At 39.3% G+C, this 20,214-nt stretch overlaps 1 protein-coding gene across 3 annotated transcripts in view; it reads left to right on the plus strand.

Annotated features, from left to right (window-relative positions):
- MID2 (midline 2) overlaps positions 1-20,214 on the plus strand; it is an 81,228-nt gene that overhangs the window by 19,741 nt on the left and 41,273 nt on the right. For all 3 annotated transcript variants that reach the window (XM_063083318.1, XM_063083316.1, XM_063083317.1), the window contains exon 3: positions 5,660-5,755. In XM_063083318.1, the coding sequence (XP_062939388.1) occupies positions 5,660-5,755 (96 nt within the window). The remainder of the gene's footprint in view (positions 1-5,659; positions 5,756-20,214) is intronic.

Below are 20,214 nucleotides of genomic sequence, written 5' to 3' on the forward strand. Positions count from 1 at the left end.
TTTATTGAATACTTTAGACATTGTGGTAGGAGCTGGGGACACAGGAAACAAGGCACAATCCCTTCCCTGAAAAGAGCTTAGTAGGGGAGACAGACAAGTAAATGGAAAATTCCAATTCAGTACAGTAAGTGCCATGACAGAGGTTTGCACAGGATGCTCTGAAGCACAGAGCCAGGGTAGGGAAAGGACATCATTGAGCTCAAAAATGGAAGCATGAATAAATTTGTTGAAGAAGGAGGGTCAAACAAGAGAGTGTCTGTCAATAATTGACAGAACTTAGTGAATGACCGTAGTGGTTATAGATGATGAAGAGAAAGAATTACAAAAGGATTTTTGAATTGGAGATGTCTTGAAGTATGATGGTATTGAGAACAGAAATGGGGAAATTAGAAAGGGGCAGTAGTTTTTACAGTATACTTTGACTTCAGATTTGAATTTGATGTGATTGTGGGTCATTCAACATCCACTCATTCATCAAACATTTACTGAACACCTATTAGGTGCCAGGCACCAGGAGAGGTGTTGGGGTTACAACAATAAAGACAGCACAGTCCCAGCCCTAATGGAGCTCTCAGTTTAGTGTGGGGAGACAGACAATTAAGGACACAGTTACAAGACAGTGTGGTGAGTGCTATGACAGTGGAAGCACAGGGGGCTGTGAAAGAACACAGGAGGGACAGCAAAAGAGACTTTAGGTGGGTTTGTGAACTCCCTGTCAGGGATAGGGGTGGGGGTCAGGGGAGGGTGTTCTAGTCAAGAGGAAAGTTTATTCAGACATCTGGAGGAGAGAAAGCACGGAGTACTCAGAATTGAAAGGGCAAGTGTCTTAGAAATAGTTGAAATTCATGCCTTTCCAGTGGCTGACAGATCTGGCTTAGAGAAATAGATTTGAGTATTTTCTGCATGGAGGTAGAGCCGTGCAGTAGTGAGCTGAGTAAGGGTATGCTCATGGTCTAGAAATTAGATGTGAAGGAAGAGCAGATAAAAGAGAAAGAGGAGGATGTGTATGAGAGGCAGGAACTGAAGAGGAATAAATAGTGCAAGAGGAATACAATCCTGAGGCCTCCAGGAAAGTAGAGTTGGCTTTGGCTTAGTATTCTGAATGTTATCAAAATAAACACTGAATTTAGGTTTTTAGTACAGGTTTTCTTTTAGTAGGTCGAAATAATAATTTACCCATTCAAGCTAGAGATTTAATCATGCTGTGCACCTGAAAAGAGGTGAAATTAAAGAATGTGGGATGGTTTGGGTAGCATTTCTGATAAGGGAAGTCAGGGAGGTGTGGGACTTTGCTTGATAGCTGCAGAATCTTCTGTAAAGAAGGATGGCAACCTGTTTCACCTGGCTTGAGGGTCTGGTTATTCTCTAACAATCCTCAGGTAGAGTAGACCTATGTGATATATATCCAGCATATCACCTGCATCTCATTCTGGGACGTAGTCTGTGTCTATACAACAGCAAATAAATGTTTGGGGAAAGGATAAACTCTGGCATAAGGGTGTGGGCTTCAGTTTGTGAACCAGATGGAGTGTTCTGTTGTTGAAAGGCCATATGTAATTGATACTTAAAGTGACAGACTGAAGCAAAAGCAAAGTAAGTATTTTAAGACAAGCAGTTAAAAAAAGAAGACAGAATGTGACCCCAAAAGCATGTGAAGATTCTGGCTTCTGGCTTTTGGAAGAACTGGGAACATCAGTGTATAGACAGGATGTCAAAAAAGAACATGTCAGAGAATAGCAATGGGGTCACTGGCTTAGATTATTTTTAAAGATGAGCTGTCTTCTTCCATTTGGGAAGACTCAGGTTTGGGATGAATTGGCCTTTCTTTCCTTCTTCACCCTCCCACCTGCCCCGCCACAAGGTTCAATTTCCACATCAAAACAGTCAGGATCTTGTCTAGGTTTAGATAATGTTCCCCTTGTACCTTTTAGAAAGCAAGAGAGAATACAGGCTTTTGATGGCAATACTACTTGTTTCAGTAGAAGAGAAAGTCTGCACCCCTTTCTAGGCTTCAGTACTTCCTGTATCAGGTCAGTGTGTGTAAGTGTGCTCATATATGTGTGAATACATGTGCCTTCATGGAGCGTGACAAATGGAGATCATGGTCCAGCTTGTGTCATAAGGGTAATCTCTCCCACTTTAGTGAAGAGCTGGTGTTTTGACATATGGCAAGATTTCTTGAGAGAGCCAATGAGAAATTTACCTGAAATAACCTGTCTAGAGATGTGAAAACAAACAAACAATAACAACAACCAAAAAAACCCAGCAATCATTTGAGAGGGTTAGAGAAGGCATTTCTTTTAATGGGATGCTGTCTGGAAGAAGTATAGCCTATGCCTGGCTTTCTCAGATCGTGAAACATTTTCCTCTTTGGAAACGGTGTAACAGAGTAAAGAAGTCTAGTCTATACAACACAAATGAAGTAGAACTCGAGTAAAAATGGAATCAGTGTAGACTGCCAATTAAGCTAACTCAGGCATTTAAAAATATCAATTATACAAACCTGCCAAATCTTCCCCTCACTTTGTGCTGTTTAGATGCATGTACAATTTTGTGAGAACCAGAATGATGTAGTCATCTGGAAGTGAAGAGTTTCATAAACTAAAATGGCTTTTGTAACCTTCACAAAGGGGAAGCACAGAAAGGCCCAGAGGTAACCTCCTGTAGCAGGAAATGGGAGCTTCATCCTGCTCCTCCTGCCAACCTCCTGTCCCCATTTCCTACCAGCAGATATCTCCATTCCAATCTCCCCTGCCACTTTGTCTCTCTTGCTGTCACGGTTCAACTATTCTGAGAAAGTTGCACTAACTGGGCTGGGAAAGAGGGAACCTGGCCCAGTCATTAACTGGACTGCACATGAAAAGAGCAAAACAAACCAATTTTTAAAAGCCAAACAACGACGAGGCATGTTTACTTTTACATAAAGAGATTTTAAACACACACACACTCTCTCTCTCTCTCTCTCTCTCTCTCTCTCTCTCTCTCTGTTTACTCAGCCAGAGTATAGACAAGTACTTGGCCAAATCAATCAAATCATTCAGAACTAGAATGGCCCCCAATTTTTAGTTCTAAATGATTCATCAGTGCTAGTCATGGTAAGGAAAGGGTGACTTTCTAAGACTGCAAAATTGCTTCAGTTCTCTGCTTCCCTTTGCGTATGTTCATTATTGAGAATCAATTCCAGTTTGAGAGGAGGCTTTAATTCCTTGTAAATGAATAGGAAGTGAGTAAGTAAACGTTCAGTGTTTTCCTCAAATTATGTCTCATAATGTAAGAAAATAGTGGCAAAAAGCCATCAACAGATGGTGTTTTCATTAGCCAAAGATTTATTTTTCAAAGCATTTTCGTATTAATGAAGTATGGTTGAAATTAAAGTCATCTTGTCAGTTCTAGTTCTGTGTTGTTAAAATGTGCTGGCATTCTGCAAATTGCCAGGGGGCTAGAGCAAACTAAACATTTGCCATAATTTGGTGATGGTAACCCAAGGCTTATAAGTCTAACCAGACCCCAAATTATGTGTTCAGCCCTAATTTTTGTTTTTAGTGGCTTTATAGAAGCTGTGAGTCTCAGTTCTGGACCATAAATGAGGAACACACAGCAGGGATCTTAGTCCTGCTCTGCACTATAAATTATTTATGAGATATCAGTTTCATGACCAGTGGTGCAGCAGGTCGCATGTACTTGTTAAAAACATTCTCCCCATGGAATCCCATGTTTGAATGGAAACACATTCCAGTTGGAAACACAGATTTCTAATATTGTATCTACTTTGGGTTCTTCAGTCTACATTATGTTTACTTAAAATGTCAATGCGGTCATTTGTGATACATGGAATTTCCATTGATCTAGGAATTTGGATCACTCTGCTAGAGAAAACCATCAACTGATTGGGTCCATTACCAATTCCCACTCTCTAACTTAAGCTAGACACTTTCATCAAAATTACAGCTCTATCATATTGACCTCATGGCCAGGCTTTTGTAGAGGAGTCTAGACTTGCAGCCTCCACTTTGTCACTACTGATGTACACTTTAACCCTGTACGATTTGGCACCTGCTTCCAAGACCTACTGAAACTTCTTTTTTAAAAGGTTGTCTGTGACCTCTAATTACCAAATCCAGCTGCCTTTTATCAATCCTCATATTTCTTGCACTGTCTGCATATTTGACAGAGACAAATCCTTTCTTGAACATGTTTCTCTTGATTATCTTCTTAGCTTGGCCCAGACTTGCACTACCAACTGCCTTGAATATTGCAGCCTGCTCCCAACCAGTATTCCCGCCCCTCGGGCTTTCCTGTTTCAGTTTGTCCTGCATATTGCTGCTAGGTTAATCTAAATTAAGCCCTGATTGTGCCATTACCTTGCTCAACAGCCTTTGGTAAGCCCCAATGCTCAAAAAAAAAAAAAAAAAAAAAAGGTACAAACTCCTCACCTAGACATTCAAGGCTTTTGTAACAGGGTCTCAATCTCCATTTACAGCCTTGTCCACCACTACTCTCTTTGTACCCTCTGTTCTAGCCAAACTAAACTACTATTTCCAGAGCATGCCCTACATTTTATTCCTTTTTTCTTTTGCTTATGCTATTTCTTGTGCCTGGAACACCTATGTCTCCCCTGCCCCTTCCAAAACTTGAAAGTTGAACAACTACAAACCACAGGAACAGAAAAATAAAATATTTTATCTTTCACATAAGGAATGGGAGAGAGTAGCCTGCTCAACTAAAAATGTGCTAGAGTTCTGAGTACTGTTGTAACAATGTTATATTCAAGAGATCTGCAAAGTGCTCCTCATGTGTACCTAAAATAATCTAGGGACCAGTAAGTGTGGTAAGCGATAGTCGTCCTCTCTTGACATAGTCAGACTTTGCGTTTTGAAGCCTGTCATCTCCATGGACTGTGCCTCAGTGCCAAAGATGAGAAGCTGTGAGATACAGTGCTGGATTTTGATGAATCCCATGCTCAAAATACTTTCTTTTTTTCCTGAAGGAGTCTACTGTTAAACATAAAATGTTATCAACAAAAAGGGAAAAAATCATGGAATACTAAGGCAAAACTATGAGTGAGGGCTACAGACCTGGGTTCCATTCCTAGCTTTACCACATACTAATCATATAACTGTGGAAAACACTTTACCCCCATCTCAAGCTTGGTTCTGTCATCAGTAAAGTGCTGGCATCTACTACTCTGTGGGGTTGTTATGATTATTAAATGGTACATATAAAATTGCCTGGCATAGTGTCTGGCAAGTAGTAATCATTCAATAAATTATAGTTTTTTTAGTCCAGTCATCTGTAAAAGAGATAATAATACCTGTTCTTCATGTGTCATAAGATTAATATGAGAGCAAAATGAGATATCGATGAGAAGTACTTTGAAAAGTTAAAAATATTATAGAAAACATAAGATTGCTTTAATGTCAATAAGTTTCTACATCCACAAAGTCATGAATGCCATCTTTTCTCAGTAACGATTGTCTGGAGAAAATGTACAGAATCATTAATTAGCAGCTAGAACATTGCTTGGCCTACAGCAAGTACTCAGTGAATCTGAAATATTTGTCAACTGACTGATATCCACATGATATTGGTTCTCAAGCTTATTGTTCTTTTTTCCCCTCTTCCCTGTTTCCCTCTGGCTTCACACTCTCTGGGATGACAGCAAACTCTGGAGATGAACCTCACCAACTTGGTTAAGCGCAACAGCGAACTAGAAAATCAAATGGCCAAACTAATACAGATCTGCCAGCAGGTTGAGGTATGTAACGAAACATTTACGATTCTTTCAGAGGACCAGGATCAGGTGGTCCTCTGGGGGGACTTCAGTTTTGTTGGAGTGTAGCTCAGTTATTTGCAGTGAAGGACTGGATGGTAGTTCTAGGAAGTCATATTATTTTAGGATATTTGTTCCAAGAAAAGTGATAGATACCTATGGTTCAAAAAAAATAGATAAGTAGTGGTGATGGATTGGAGGAACAACAGTTCAAGGGGCAAATCCCTTCTCTTTTCCAAACAGCAGGTAGTATGAGAATCAGATATGATGTGTACTTCTTCATCAAACTGGACATTATCACTCACTCCTTAAGGAAATTACCAGGGAGTCACAGGGAAGTTGGGAATCCTGGGTCCTTCGGGTACGGTGAAGTTCATTCAGTGCAATATTGTTTTCTGTAATGATATTATCAGGACTGGTTCTCCTCCTCCTAGTCTCTCTTCCGTTTGTCCCCTGCCATGGTCCTATCTATACCATGCACCCTACCTGCTCCTCACTCATCACCTTTCCACTTACTCTTGTCATTGACAAATGATATCTACGTTAAAATTGTCTGTGAATTATAAAGTGCTGTACAGATGTAAGGTTTTAAACAATTGTTACCTACATCAAATCTTAGAGCAGAGCTTAGGAGTTGACCTCTTCTTGGGTGGACATAATAAAATAAAGATGTTATTTCTCTCTTTCACAAGAGCATGAAACTTCAGCTGTAGCATTTGGTTTTGTGTTGATTTTGTTGATGAGTTGATGGTAGAGCTTAAAGTGTAAACAGGTTCAGGTAAGATATTATGGGATTCCTAATGGGCAGTGGTTGGATAAAAATGTTTCTAATTCTATTTAGAGCCTGATAGTCTAGTTTTAATCTCAGAGATAAATGCAATTATTCAAGTTTATTTTATTTTAAACAATAAAATGATTTTATTAAGATCTCATATCTTAATATCCCACCTGAGGTTTCCTATTTAAGAGACTGGAGAATCTTCTCGTAATGCAAAGAATCCTCTTATTACACGAGTAACCCCCCCATCCCCCACCACAATCATTTGAATTCCTTAATGTATTGGGTTTTATAGTGTTCTTGTATGATGAGCATACCATAAAAATTTAAGCCCTGCTGGGCACTCGATTTGTGGAAGAGTGGTGCTATATGTAGGGTACATAGGATACTGGTTGAACTCAGGTGTGAGATTGTAGAATGGGGTGGGGGATTTGGGAAGAAGCATAAGGAATGAAAAGAAAGAACGCTGGAATGTGAGTTGGAAAACTGGGTTATAGATTTGGCTCTTCCATTAACTAGTAGTATGAACATAAGGAAGTCCTTTAGCCTTTCAGCTTCAGTGCACTTACGTATAAAATGATGAGCTGAACTAACTATATAACCTTTGTCGTTTTTTTCAAATTTCATAGGTCACGATTCTGTGAATGCTCACTTTCTTTACTCTGTTCTTTCTCTCTACTGTCTCATCCTTTCCAAAAGGGCAGAAACAAAATAGAAAGTATTTTAGAGTGGTTTTCAGTTGATCAGAATCCCTCTATATTTCACTATCAAAGCTTCCGATTTATGCTGTTAGACTACAGTGTAAGAAATTCACACTGGTGAAAGGACAAGGGGGTATTGTAAGCAGGAGATAAGATAAGGGATCCCTTGGTTTAGAATTTGCATGATTGAAGGTGGAGTAAAAGCTAATAGAGAATAAAACATGGTTAGAAATTATAATAATCACCTTCCTCATTCTCATCAAAAAGACTACTAAGTACAGAGCAAGTTGTAGTCAAAATAGCAAAGTAAGCAGTTTCTTTTCATTGCTCATTCACTTTAGGACTTCTGTAACATTCCATCTCCCCACCCCTGGGAAGCTTATCACCCTGACCAGCCTCACCCAAACATAGCCCTGTTCCAACATTTCCCAGCCTATCCCGCCAATCAAACCTTTATATTCAGGGCCCTACTCTTTTCAAGTGGCTAGGAGCTAGTCTCATAAAACAATCCACTATTGTGTTAATAGGGGAGGACTCACTCTGGCCTTTTAGCAGTGTCTTTCTGAAGTTAGTATCCCTGCCTGAGCCTTAAGGAGGTGACACAAATGCTACCACATGTAAGTAAAGTAAGTGGGAAAAATAGTCCCATGACAAACCAGCAAAGTAGGGGTTCAAGAAGCCCCCTTAGGTAAGATGCTTGTTAAATCCCATTATGTAGGCCACTGTCTGCTCTGGATACACAAAAGGTCAACTTTTACTAATACCTCTTTATGCATGACATTGTACCAGGTACAAAGAAATTAGCACAGACACAGAATCCACCCTCTGAGGGCATACACGCTACAAAAATTCACCCTGATGTGGATACGCATGTGCAGGAAGTACAGACAATGGAACTGGGGAAGACTAGTGAGATACTGTTGAGAGCGAAAGTGTATTTTGGGAGTTAACTCCATAGTCTATTCAGTTTAGGATTCTGTCTTTGACAGTGGCCCTAGAGAATGGTTTATGGAAGACCGTGATTGTCTTCTATGACATCATCGCTTCTGAAAGGTTAGGGATGTGCCCTTAAGTTCCCCTTAATAATAGGGTGAATCCAGGCTACTTATTATACTCATTCAACACAGAGCTTGTGTGTCCAAAAGTCTTCAGGACAAGCCCCAGGATTAGAAATGCAGTTAAAGAAGGGACTTGAGACTTCATAAATGCTTATAAATACTTTATAAAATGAAATAAATAGTAGGATACTGTTAGTTGTGAGAGACAGACACTGAAGAGTGATTTGGAATGTTTTTCATTTTGTCAAATCCAGATTTGTCTAGAGGGAATGACTGTATTCGCAGTGTAAACCAGGCAATTCACATCGGGTGGGGGTGGGTAGCAGCTAAGGCACTTCTGAGAAAACTGGAATAGGCTATTTTCCTGCCAAACCTGTTTCCCTTCCTTATTGTCTGCAAATGTTTTTGTCACAGATTGACTTTTCATAAGGGGCCATAAATACTGCTTCCCTCTCCTGGTCTTTTCTCCCTGTTCTCTATTCTCCTCAGAAAGTAAACAAAGCTGCAGTCTTCCTATTATTACAGAAACAGAGATTAAGATCACCACAGATTCATTAGCTGAATTCTATGGTAATGTAGCTTGTTGTAGTTGTTGCCCAGGTTTCAGAATTCAGTAAATAGGCACTTAGAAAATATTTTCTGTCAGGACTGGAGAGGACAGGAAGAAGGTAGAGGTAGCCCCAAGACTCCCTTTATTCAGGATAAGGAAGGGCATGCTTTGACCTTGCGACTCTGGCCACTTGATCTCTATATATAGTTCTTTGTCCGGGCTCATCAGGCATCCTTTGTTTACATTTCCAGAGGAAGTCTCTGTATAATGCATAGCCAAGGGAAAATGTATACCAACAGATGGATACTTCCTCTTGTCTTCCAAGACTCCATGGCTTTGTGAATAATAAGCATTCCTGAAAAATAGTGAGGTGAAAAAATAGTTAAATACTTAACAATCAGTTAGTTAGCAATATTTCTTGAGCACACACTGTGTACTTAGTATGGTGGGCAATTTGGGGGCTGCAAAAGAAATACATGTGTTTGATGACCTACCTCGATGAACTTTTAGTCTAGTTAGGAGAAGCACAATATCTAGTGAGAGCAAAGAGTCTTTATAAAACAGCATGCAATACAGAGAGTACAAATGAATGTAGGGTGGCCCTTCCAGTTTTACTTATTTACTCTTGTTCTTAGCTTTTAGGGCACTGAGCCCTAAAAAGCACTCTCCTGGATATTTTGTGTGCCACCTTCTTTTTCTCCTCATCGGAACTGCTGCAATACAATGGGTTAATCCATCCCAGAAATTCTGTGGGAAGGTTAACTTCTTTCTGGCTCTTCTCAAGCCTTTTAAGGAGCTGGGTGGCACTGCTCTATAGCACTGGAGAACGAAGAAAGAGAAAGGAGATGAGTTGGAAAAGAGGGAGAGAGGCTTCCTTTAATATGGGAAATTTCATCTTTCTGTCTTACCATTAGGTCTTAGCTGCAATCACATTTGAAAGTCTTTCTCTTTAGAGTGCAAACTTTAGGTGACTGCTGGAAGCCCCCCCCCCACCCCGTCTCCCGTGTAGGAATGAGGGGGGTGCCACAGACCTCAGTCCTGCCCCTCCTCCTTCCTCCTTCTTCCATCCCATTTCCTTCCCCTTTCCCCTCTCTGCCTCCTTCCCAACTGCTCTGCAAGAACATCCTAGAATGTAAAAAATAATATTAATAAAATTACATTTTCTTTAAAAAAATAATAAAATAAATAAATCTTTTCCTCCCATATTATGATAAATTGTTAAACCATAAAAAACAAAAACAAAAAACAAACTTTAGGTGGCTTGGTGTTCTCCTGTTTCTTCTTTTATTACTCACTGGAAGGGTATTTGGTTTGGGAAGGGCAAGAATCTTGGAGTCTATGTAATAAGATGTCTGATTGCTTCTCCAAGCACAAAAAATAGGTCCCTTAAAATAAATTAATTCTTTAAAAAACACTGCTATGGATGATTTCAGCAGATGATCCTTAAATATTTTAGGTTGAACTAGATGAAGGTATGGAATCTAAACCATTAAAGCACAACTATGTTGGTTGGAGGAGTCCTCTACAAGCACTGAGGACATAGTAAAATGAAGGAGTGATCAGAGTGAAGTGAGTACATTCAGGGAACACTTAATGGAGAAAATACATTTTAGCCAATGCTGAAGGAGGAAAATAAATTACTCCCTCTTCAGAGAGCAGAGGTATTAGTGGAGGTGGAAATGAACAAATCGTATGGGCAAAATAGTACCCTAAGCACTGGGTGTATAGAGATGAATAGGAAATGGTTCCCACCCTCAAGGAATGCACAGATTGATTGAGAGCCTGACAGGTAAAATGGCAAATAGAATGTGAATGTGGTAACTATTGTAACAAAGGTAAAGGCAGGATGGCAAGCTCCTACAGGGGAAGAAAAACACACGTCTGCCTGAGGGACTTAGGAAAGGCTGCAGAGTGGAAATAAAAATCAAGTTATCTTGACATAAGAGTAAAATATTGCCAACAAAAATGAGATAAGCATGTGAAGATGACCACATGCGAGAACACAGAAGGGTGATCGGCATAATGTGTTCAGTGAACCACCAGAAAGTAACATGTGAGAATTATTGCAAGAGGTAAGTCTGGATAAGTAGCTCAGGCACAATAATGAAGGGCGTTGTATGCCATTATAGGTATTTGGAGTTTTATCCTGAGGATACTGGGGAGCCATGGAAGGATTTTAAGCAGGTAATTAACTGGATAAAATCTGCATTTAAGAACGATTGCTATGGCTATAGTATGGAGGATGGAGGAAGAGTCAGTTGTCAAAAGTGAAGGCAAAGAGACCAGTTAGACTTTTACTGATCCAGAGAGAAGTGAAAGTCCAATGTGAGGCAGTAGCAGTAGGATTAGGGAGGAAGTGATAAATTCAAAATATTTCTAGGAGGTACAACCAATATTACTTGGTGATCAGGTAGATACAATTGGTGAAAGGGTGAGAGAATACTAGGATGATCCACAGTTTTCTGGCTTGGGTGACTGAATGGATCTGCTGCCTTTAACTAGGTTAGGACATACAGAAGGAGTTCTTTTTAGACATGCGAGGTTCATTGTGCTGTGGGTCAGGGAGTCATGGAGGAAATGCCTACTAGGTAGCTGGCTCACGGGATCTGGAGGTTAGGAGAGAGGTTTGGAAAAGGATAGACTTGGAAGTTATCAGCATCTAAGTAGCACTGAAAGCCATGGAGAATGTGTAGGAGAAGAGGGCCTGGGACAGAACTCCAATCCAATTGTCACTCAGAATACAACAACAAACCGACCTTCCAATAATAAATAGAAAGATTGTGGTGCTTTTGATCAGGTTACTGAGGAATGGTGTGCATTTTAAAAATTAAATATCAGAAGTAAATTACTCATTTGTGGAAAGAATCAAAGTTTTAGACATTACTATCATAAAGACTACAATAATAAGTAACACTTACTAAGGATTTCCTCTGTTCCAGGTAAGCACTTTTTATGTGTTAATTTGTTTAATCCTCACAACCACTCTATGATATAGACACTGTTATTATTCCTGCTTTACAGATAAAGAAATGGACATACAGGAAGATTTAAGTGATTTGCCAAGGTCACGCCACTAGTAGGTAACAGAGTGGGGATTTGAACCCAGACACTTTAGCTCCAGACCCTGTGCCCCTAACCACTCCGTTACTCTTCTTTTTGCAAGGCTAAGGGACACTCCACTTGGATGTCTCTTGCACATCACTGGTGGTTCCTGGACCCCTCATGAGGATGACTTGTGAGTAAGGGGTATGAGATAGGGATGTGAATTCTGGAGAGGAGCAAAGGAAAAATGGAAAGAGCAGTCAAGGGAGGAAGAAAACCAACAAAACAGAGGACCACAATATCAAAGGAAGAGAGGCCTTCAAGTTGTGGAAGATTTGATAGAGTCCATTGGAGCAGAAACATCATAGAAGAAGATATCATTAGTGACCTTTGAGGAAGAAGTTTCTGTGCAAAGGTGAGGATGAAAGATGGGTTCAGAGAGGTCAGGGAGAAAGTAAGTTATTAGGAAATGTAGTCTGTGAGAAGTTTGATCATCAAGCTGAAGATAAACATAGGGTGTAGTTATTTTTTTGAAGTGCAGTACAATCAGACTCACAAACACATGTATAATGCTCTAGTGGTTTATTATTCTATTACTGGGTAGCTAGCAATAGGAATCACTAGATCCACTGCCTCCAACCACACCTGACTTGGTGTCCACCCACTTCTCCGACCCAGGGCCCCCTTGTCCAGCACCAAAGCCTCAGTTTCTACAACTTGCTCCTTCTAGAAATGGTATATAGGTTCTGGAATGCAGTGTGCTGTGGTAGCTTTGGAGTTGGACAGACAGGAGTCATGCTAGCAGTGTAACCTTGAACAGTTAACCTCTCTGAACCTCTGTTTCATCTATAAAACTTAGACTAATAATACCTTGAAAGGAAAGGTAATACATGTAAACATCTGCTCCTGTGCCTGGCATATAGTTGAAGCTTGATAAATGGTAGTGGTAGTAGCAGGAGGAGGAGGAGGAGGGAGAGGAGGAGAAGTAATAGTAGGAGCAGTTGTTGTTAGTAGTAGTAGTACTAACTAGTAGTAGTACTACTGGGCATCACAACTTTTGTCAGAGATTCCTAGCCCTGACCTCAGGACTTCCAGAGGTACTTATCACTATCTCTGAGGAAGAAATTTCTTTGGTAATGAAATTGAAGTACCAAAAATGTTGGGAACCTCAGCTGTATGACTCTAGTTAATAATCCACCAGTAACTCTGCAAAGATGATACACTAAAAGGGGTTTTTATGCTCAATAAACTGCTTGTTTTGTGTTGCTAATTTAAACAAATTTTATTTAGTAAGGAAAAGTTCACTGCCCTTCTGCAAGAACATCTACGGGATACTTAAGTGACTTGCTTATTATCCTGCACAAATTCCTCTTGATTACTGCCTCTAAGCAAAGGCAAAAGAAAAGTTTTAGGAAGGTACACATGCTTTCAACTGTAGTGGTTTTTAAAAGAGAAAGAGTTCTCTGGGATTTTTAAGTGTCTATTAGCCAAAATATTCTGTGAATATTTTTGTGATAGAAGGAAGAGCAAGGAGAGCAGAAAATAGCTGCTGAGAAGGATTTGGGCTTCCAGTGCCTTCTGAGAATGCAATACCTATTTTGAAATCACTGTGAAATCATAGGTGGAGAAAATGGTTTTCATCAACAATGGAAAATAAGTGCAGTGACCTAGTAAGTCTATTCATTTATACTACTACAATGATTAATTCAGCATATTACATTCAATCTTATTATATATATAGCAATTGACATTTAATATAGATGAAAAACCTAAATCAACTGTGCAATATAGCCTATTTTAGTACTAGAAAAGAAAACACTTTATAATTTTTCAGACATTTAATGTTTCAGTCCTTTTTCAAAAATATTTTGTGGCAATTCTTTGTTTATTCAAAAATAACATTTTTGAAGGCATTAAATGTTGCAGTTGAAATATTTGGAGGATATGGACACATGACAGGGTTTAAGGGTAAAACGAATTAGGATCAATATTGTTTTCCTTCCCCTCCACCCCTACATCTATATATAGGGAAGGTAAGCTTTCAGGTATGGTCATGTCTTCATAGCCAAAATGGTTCATACAGGCATGCACTCTTGTTCCATTTGTTGCACTTTCCTTTGGCTCAGTGAAGCTGATCTTATAGCCCCATTTCCCATCTGCTGCTTTCCTCCTCTAATTCCGGCTTCTCAGTGTTCAAATTCCAGGTTACTCACTAAATGACCAGAACACTTGCCTAATTTTGGCCCCTTCTGCTTGCTCCACTCTTTCCACAGTCTGCCCAAGTTCTCTATTTCCATTGTGCTCTTGGAAAGTTAACGGAATCCTAATAATTCAGCTAAAGCCCTATCAAACCTATCCTGTACCTTTAAATGTTTCCAGTTCCACTCCTGCCTCCAATCTCTCCTGCCATCAACCCAACCAAAAGCAAACGAATTCCAAAACCGAAAACTAAAACAACCATCACCACAACAGAAAGCTCACACAGCCCTTATGTTCTTTCTGTCTCCGCCTTTCTAGAGGAGTCCAGCTGTGTGCTGTGGTAAGCAGGATTGGGAGGGGGAGAGAATCATATTCAGATAATTTGTGCTGGGCACTGTGCTAAAGGTGTTCTTGTTTCTAATATCTCTTAGTCTTTATGACCACCTTGTGGTATTGTTAGTGACATTCCCGTCTTGCAAATGAGGAATCTGAGGGTTAGAGAAATTAGATACTCTAGGTCACACCTAGACTAAGTTGGGAATCATTCCTACATCTCTCCAACTCTGAAGTCCGTGTTCTTTCCACCACATTATGCAGCCTAGTGGAGAAGTTGTTTACTTGCCACTGATTCATTTGGGTCCAATATAGGAAGGAGACAGTTCTAGAATGCCCACTGTTTTCCTTCACTAAATAGCTCTAGCTCTAGAAGAATAGGTGGTCTATTTGGGGGATTGGCATTCCTAAATACATGGTAAGCCTCTTGTGTACACCTGCCATTGGCCTAGTTTTGATAGCCCAGAGAAGCTCTCTGTATCTTAACAGCCCTTCATGTGGTAGGGAGGAGAGGGAGAACTACTGTAGAGCTGGCAGAAGGAAGCAGTAATGCTTACAATCAAGCACTTATTGCTCAGATTATTTTTGTGCCATGTGAGGGGTGAAAATAGGGTGGGCAGCTCCAGGTATCAGCATTGTCCCTAGTCATATAGTCAGCTTACTGTGGGACCTGCACTTCCTTGCTGAGATTGGCTGGCTGGATCCTCCTTCTAGGGCTGTGCATGACCGTGTTACAGGGTAGAAGTTGTCTTGATGAGACACAGGTTTTTAACAGGTACAAAGAGTTTGGCAGTAAAGATTCACTCTCAAAAGTATACTTAATGTCACCACATTTAAAACAGACTATAAATACTAAAGATAATATCACAATGACTGAAAACATATAGATTTCTTCAGAAAAAGAGTGAATGTGTTGTTACTAATAATGGCAGAGATATATCCTTTCATGAAATGTTTATTGAGAAATGCACATACTCCCAGTAAATCAACTATTTACTACCTCAGGACAGGAACAGAATCCCACACCTCAGTCCATTCCTGCTGCCTCTCCTCTCACCTAAATCAGATCTTGAATCCAATTTTACCCTGTCTCAGGTGGTTCGAGGAACTGAGTACTCCTAAGAGCTTCAAGTGCGTTAGCTCATTTAATCTGCACAATAACCTGATGGAGTATGTAGTATTCCTATTCTCATTTTACAGATGAAGAAACTGAGGCACAGAGTGGGTAACCAGTTTGTACGAAGTCACACAGGGAGTAAGTGACAGAGTGAGGGTTTGCATCCAGTTTGACTGTAAAGTCTGTTCTCCTAACCACTATGCTGTATTAAAAGTGAAGGGCAAACTAACAAGATTCATCAATCAATGGCTCTGTGAGCATTGTTTTGCAAGTTGCTGATTATTGTGCTTATGGTCTCATAAGGAAAGATAACCAGTCTTGATGTGTTATGAAAGTGTTATGTGAGCGTCCACGTGGGAATGGCGCTGGATGATACTAGAGCAGTATTTGAGCATGGCTTTGTGTTGAGAATCTCTCTAGAGCATGCATCTTAATGCCCTTGCACGTGCTATGCATCTGTCTATTCATAGATGGCTGCCTTTGCCTGGGTGCTCATCTCATGTGTGTGTGTATGGGGGCAGGGGGTGGTATGTGTAAAGAGGATATACATGGAAAGAAGAATATATGTCCAGTGAAAGAATTATGCTTAAACTGGGCGGTGAGGACTGCTTTGACTTCTGTTTTTTTTTTTTTTCTCTTCAAGGGGTTCTTTTCAATCTTTTTGTGTTTTCCCAAAAAAGGGAGGAAAGTGGGACACAACTGGAGGATGTTGCCTTTTTTTTCCCTCTGATTGGAAACATTGTCTCTTCTGTTGAGAGCAGGCTTTCCTCCATTTCTCCTCTGTATCCCAAGTCTGTTCCAGCTTCTCTTTGGTAGCATCAAAGGCACAAAACAATCACTGGCTTTGGAATAATTTCTAAACCAATAAAACCTTAGCTAAAAAATTACATTGTACTGGTAGAACTACACAGTGCCCCCCCTTAGCTTGTCCACCCCAACCTATATATGGGTAATCGTACACTGGCACAGAACAGGAAGTGTATGAATACCCAAAGATATCTTATTAGAAAAATCTCAGTTGCAGGGTCAAGCCCAGGAAATAAGGAGGATTAGAGAAGACAGTGAGAGGACTAGGCAGGGAAGGATAACAACAGTAGATGGAGAGAAGGTACTGAAAAAGAAAGAGGAAACAATCACGAAATGCCAGTTTACTCTATAGTACACATACAATGAAATCCTTCACAGATTTGTGGGATGTTCTAGCATCTGAAGAGCTCTGAATCTTCTAGTCCCCTGGGGTTATTCTGGGATTCCAATTGCCACCCAGTCATCACCCAAGAAATCCAAACCATTTCAGGACGATTCCACTGGCTTTCGAATGAAATGGAATTTGTATTATATTAGAAGTTCAGAGAGAACATTTATATTTTAAGAAGTAAAAATCTGATATCACAGATGAGTAGGCAAATTGCATATTGTCTGAATGCCAGAGAGTAGAATTAAACACCTTCATGCTTTCACATTCCATTTCTGTCAAAAACAGGATATTGGCAGCAAACCATCTGAAAAAACCACTGATCTACAGTAAGTACTGCCAAGCCCCGTGCTAAACCAGTGACACATCATTAGCCCAGAAGGTGAAAGCAAATGGAGTTTATTATTTATGCTCTTTTGAAAAAATAACTACCCTTATAGAAAGTCAGTAAAATCTCTGTTACTTTTTCCCTCTGGGCAACTTTATCAAAAAGTATTTATTAAGCTTCCCTGTGGGTTTAGCTTGTGCTAAGTGCTATAGGGTAATATAGCAGGTATGTAAGTCACTGTCCTTGACTTCAGGGACTTTATAATCTAGTTGGGGAAACAGAACTAACAGTATGAAATGACATCAAGCAATACAAAATAAAATAATAAGTGCTAAATTGTGTGATACTGTGAGTGCTGTAGACATTCAGAGGTGAGGGAGATTGAAGAAGGCTAACAATATCATCACCATCATCAATACCTAATGTTTATTAACACTTAATATGTGCCCGGTATTGTGTTAAGTGCTTCACATATATTATCCCATTAATCCTCTCAACTACCTCCGAAATAGGCACTAGTATTATCCCCATTTTTACATGAGGAAACTCAGATAGCTAAGTGATTTATTCAAGGAGAGTGATGAGAGATAAGACTAGAGAGGCACGGAGGGATCTGATCACACAGGACCTTAAGAGCTATGTTAAGAGGTTTGGAACTTATCCTAAGGTCAGAGGGAAGCCTATTGAAATTCAATTTTAAGCACGGGAGTAGTGTGTTTTAAAAAAGATTATGCTGCCTGGCTGCTGGATTAAGAACACATCAAGAAGATAAAAGACCGGAGACACAGGGACCAGTTAGGACTGTTTTAGCGTGATGCTTGGCACTCAATATATATTTGTTGGATGGATGGATGGATTGATTGAAGGAAGATATTTTGATGGACATATCTAGTGAAGTAATTATAAGGAAAGATAAAAAGTGATAGATTTGAATTACATTTAGGAGCTAAAATATATGGGAGATGAAGATTAATTGGATGCAGTAGATGAGAAAGAGAATTCTGTTAAGAATGATTACAGGGTTTCTGAGGAGCCAGTGGTGCCATTCATTCATTTTGTGAACATTAGAGAAGAATCAGATTTAATGGAAAAAGGTGTGGGAAGGAGATGAATGAGTTCAGTAGTTATGGAAATGCTGAGTTTGTGGTGATTGTGATTATGAAAATGAAAATGTCCAGTAAGCAGTTAGATATATGGGTCTAAATTTCAAGAGAGAGATTTAGGGTGGAGATAAATATAAGTGAAGCAAATAAGGATCTTTTTGAGGTGCTGGAATTGTTCTAAAACTGGATTGTGGTAATGGTTGCACAATTCTGTAAATTTACCAAAAATCATGGAATTGTCCACTTAAAATGGGTGAATTTTATGTCATGTAAATTATATCTCAATAAAGCTCTTAAAAATAAAAAATAAAAAGATTAGCAAGGCACTGGCATGTAGATGGTAAAAGAGGCCTTAGAAATGGATGAGATCACCTAAGACTGAGTGTGCTAGAGTTCTCTAGCATTTAATGTACAGGCAGAGGAGTTGGAGTGATCAGATGGAAAACAGAAAGTATTTCCAGAATAAGTAATGGATGATTTTTTTTTTTTTTTTTTTATGATATGAGAGACTTAAATATCTTTAAATGCCAATGGGAAGAAGCCAGTTGGCAGGGAGAGGTTGAATGCAGAAGAAGGAGAGTGATATGGATTGTGTCCCTTAAATTTTATGTATTAGTAGCTTGAACCCCACTGTGACTGTCAAGAGGGTGGGAAATTCTATTATGGCAATTGAAAGGTGGGGCCTTGAAGAGGTGATTAGATTCTGAGGATGATACCTAGTGAATGGATTAATAATGGTGGTCAAAGGTGTGGTTTTGAGGGCTTTAAAAAGAGAGTGAATGAGGAAGTTAGTCTCTCTCTGCTCTGCCATTTTCTGCCATGTGAGACCCCTGCATTTCTGTAAAGCCACCACCAAGACCTTCACCAAATGTGTTCCCTGGACTTTGGACTTCCCAGCCTGTGAAACTGTAAGCACTAAATTTCACTTTCTTTATAAATCACCCAGTTACTTATTTTGTTATAAGCAACAGAAATGACCTAATACAGAGGGGAAAACTGATCAAGTGAGGACCAAAGAGGGCAGGAAAGGATAGAGTGCAGAGCACAGGTAGAAGGATAAACTCACTAGAAGAGAGATACCACTTCTTTGTGATAGGAGAGAAGGAGGGAACGATAGTTGAGGATGTAATTACTTTAGTTTATTGGCTTGTTGTGAGGATTTGAGGGAATTCTTTGGGATCAGTTCTATTTTCTCTGCAAAGAAGGAAGTAAAATAATTTACTATGATTTTACTATGAGTGAGAAGGGAGGTGGTAGGATTAGAGATTTGAGGACTGTAGTGATTTGAATTAGCTACTGTGGAGACATGGAAAGAGCTGTGAAGAGAATCATAGATTAGTGAGAAACTTTGAGAGCCTGCTTGAAGCTAGACACCACCAATTGAAAGAGGAATCAATCTATACTTGTGTGATCAGCATATAGGTCACAATGAAAACCATGAGAATAAATGGAATTTCCCAGGGAGAGGAAGCTGATTAGGTGAGAAGAGTGAAATATATATTATGTTAGTGATATTAACCTTTTGTTTTTTGTCTTTATTTATTTTCTTTTGTATTTTACCTTTATTTTCTGTATGGCTTTTCTGTCTGGCTTATAGAAGAAAGTCTCCCCGTCCTTAAACTTTCTTTTCACATTTTCAGTGATTATATTTTTTATATTTTAAGTCTTTAATAGACCTTGAATTTATTTTAGGATATGTAGTTTTGTTTTCTTCTTATGCCAAGACCATTTATTAAAAGAACAGTCCTTTTCCTGTTGAATGGATACCTTTGCCATATATTGGGTTTCCATATGCACTTGGATCTATTCTAGACTCTATTTTGTTCCCTCTATTTAATTTTCTATTCTTATGCCAATACTTTACTATTTTAATTATAGTGGCTTTATGGTAAGTTTTAAGATTTGGTGATACCTCATATTTCTTTTTCATAATTTTCTTGCTATTCTTAGATATTTGTGTCTCCATAAAAACTTTAAAATAATTTTATCCAGGAACAAAATATAATCAATTTGGGCTGTGATTATCCATTATATTGCAGT

Source organism: Cynocephalus volans, chromosome X, assembly GCF_027409185.1.
Source record: "Cynocephalus volans isolate mCynVol1 chromosome X, mCynVol1.pri, whole genome shotgun sequence".
Lineage (NCBI taxonomy): Eukaryota > Metazoa > Chordata > Mammalia > Dermoptera > Cynocephalidae > Cynocephalus > Cynocephalus volans.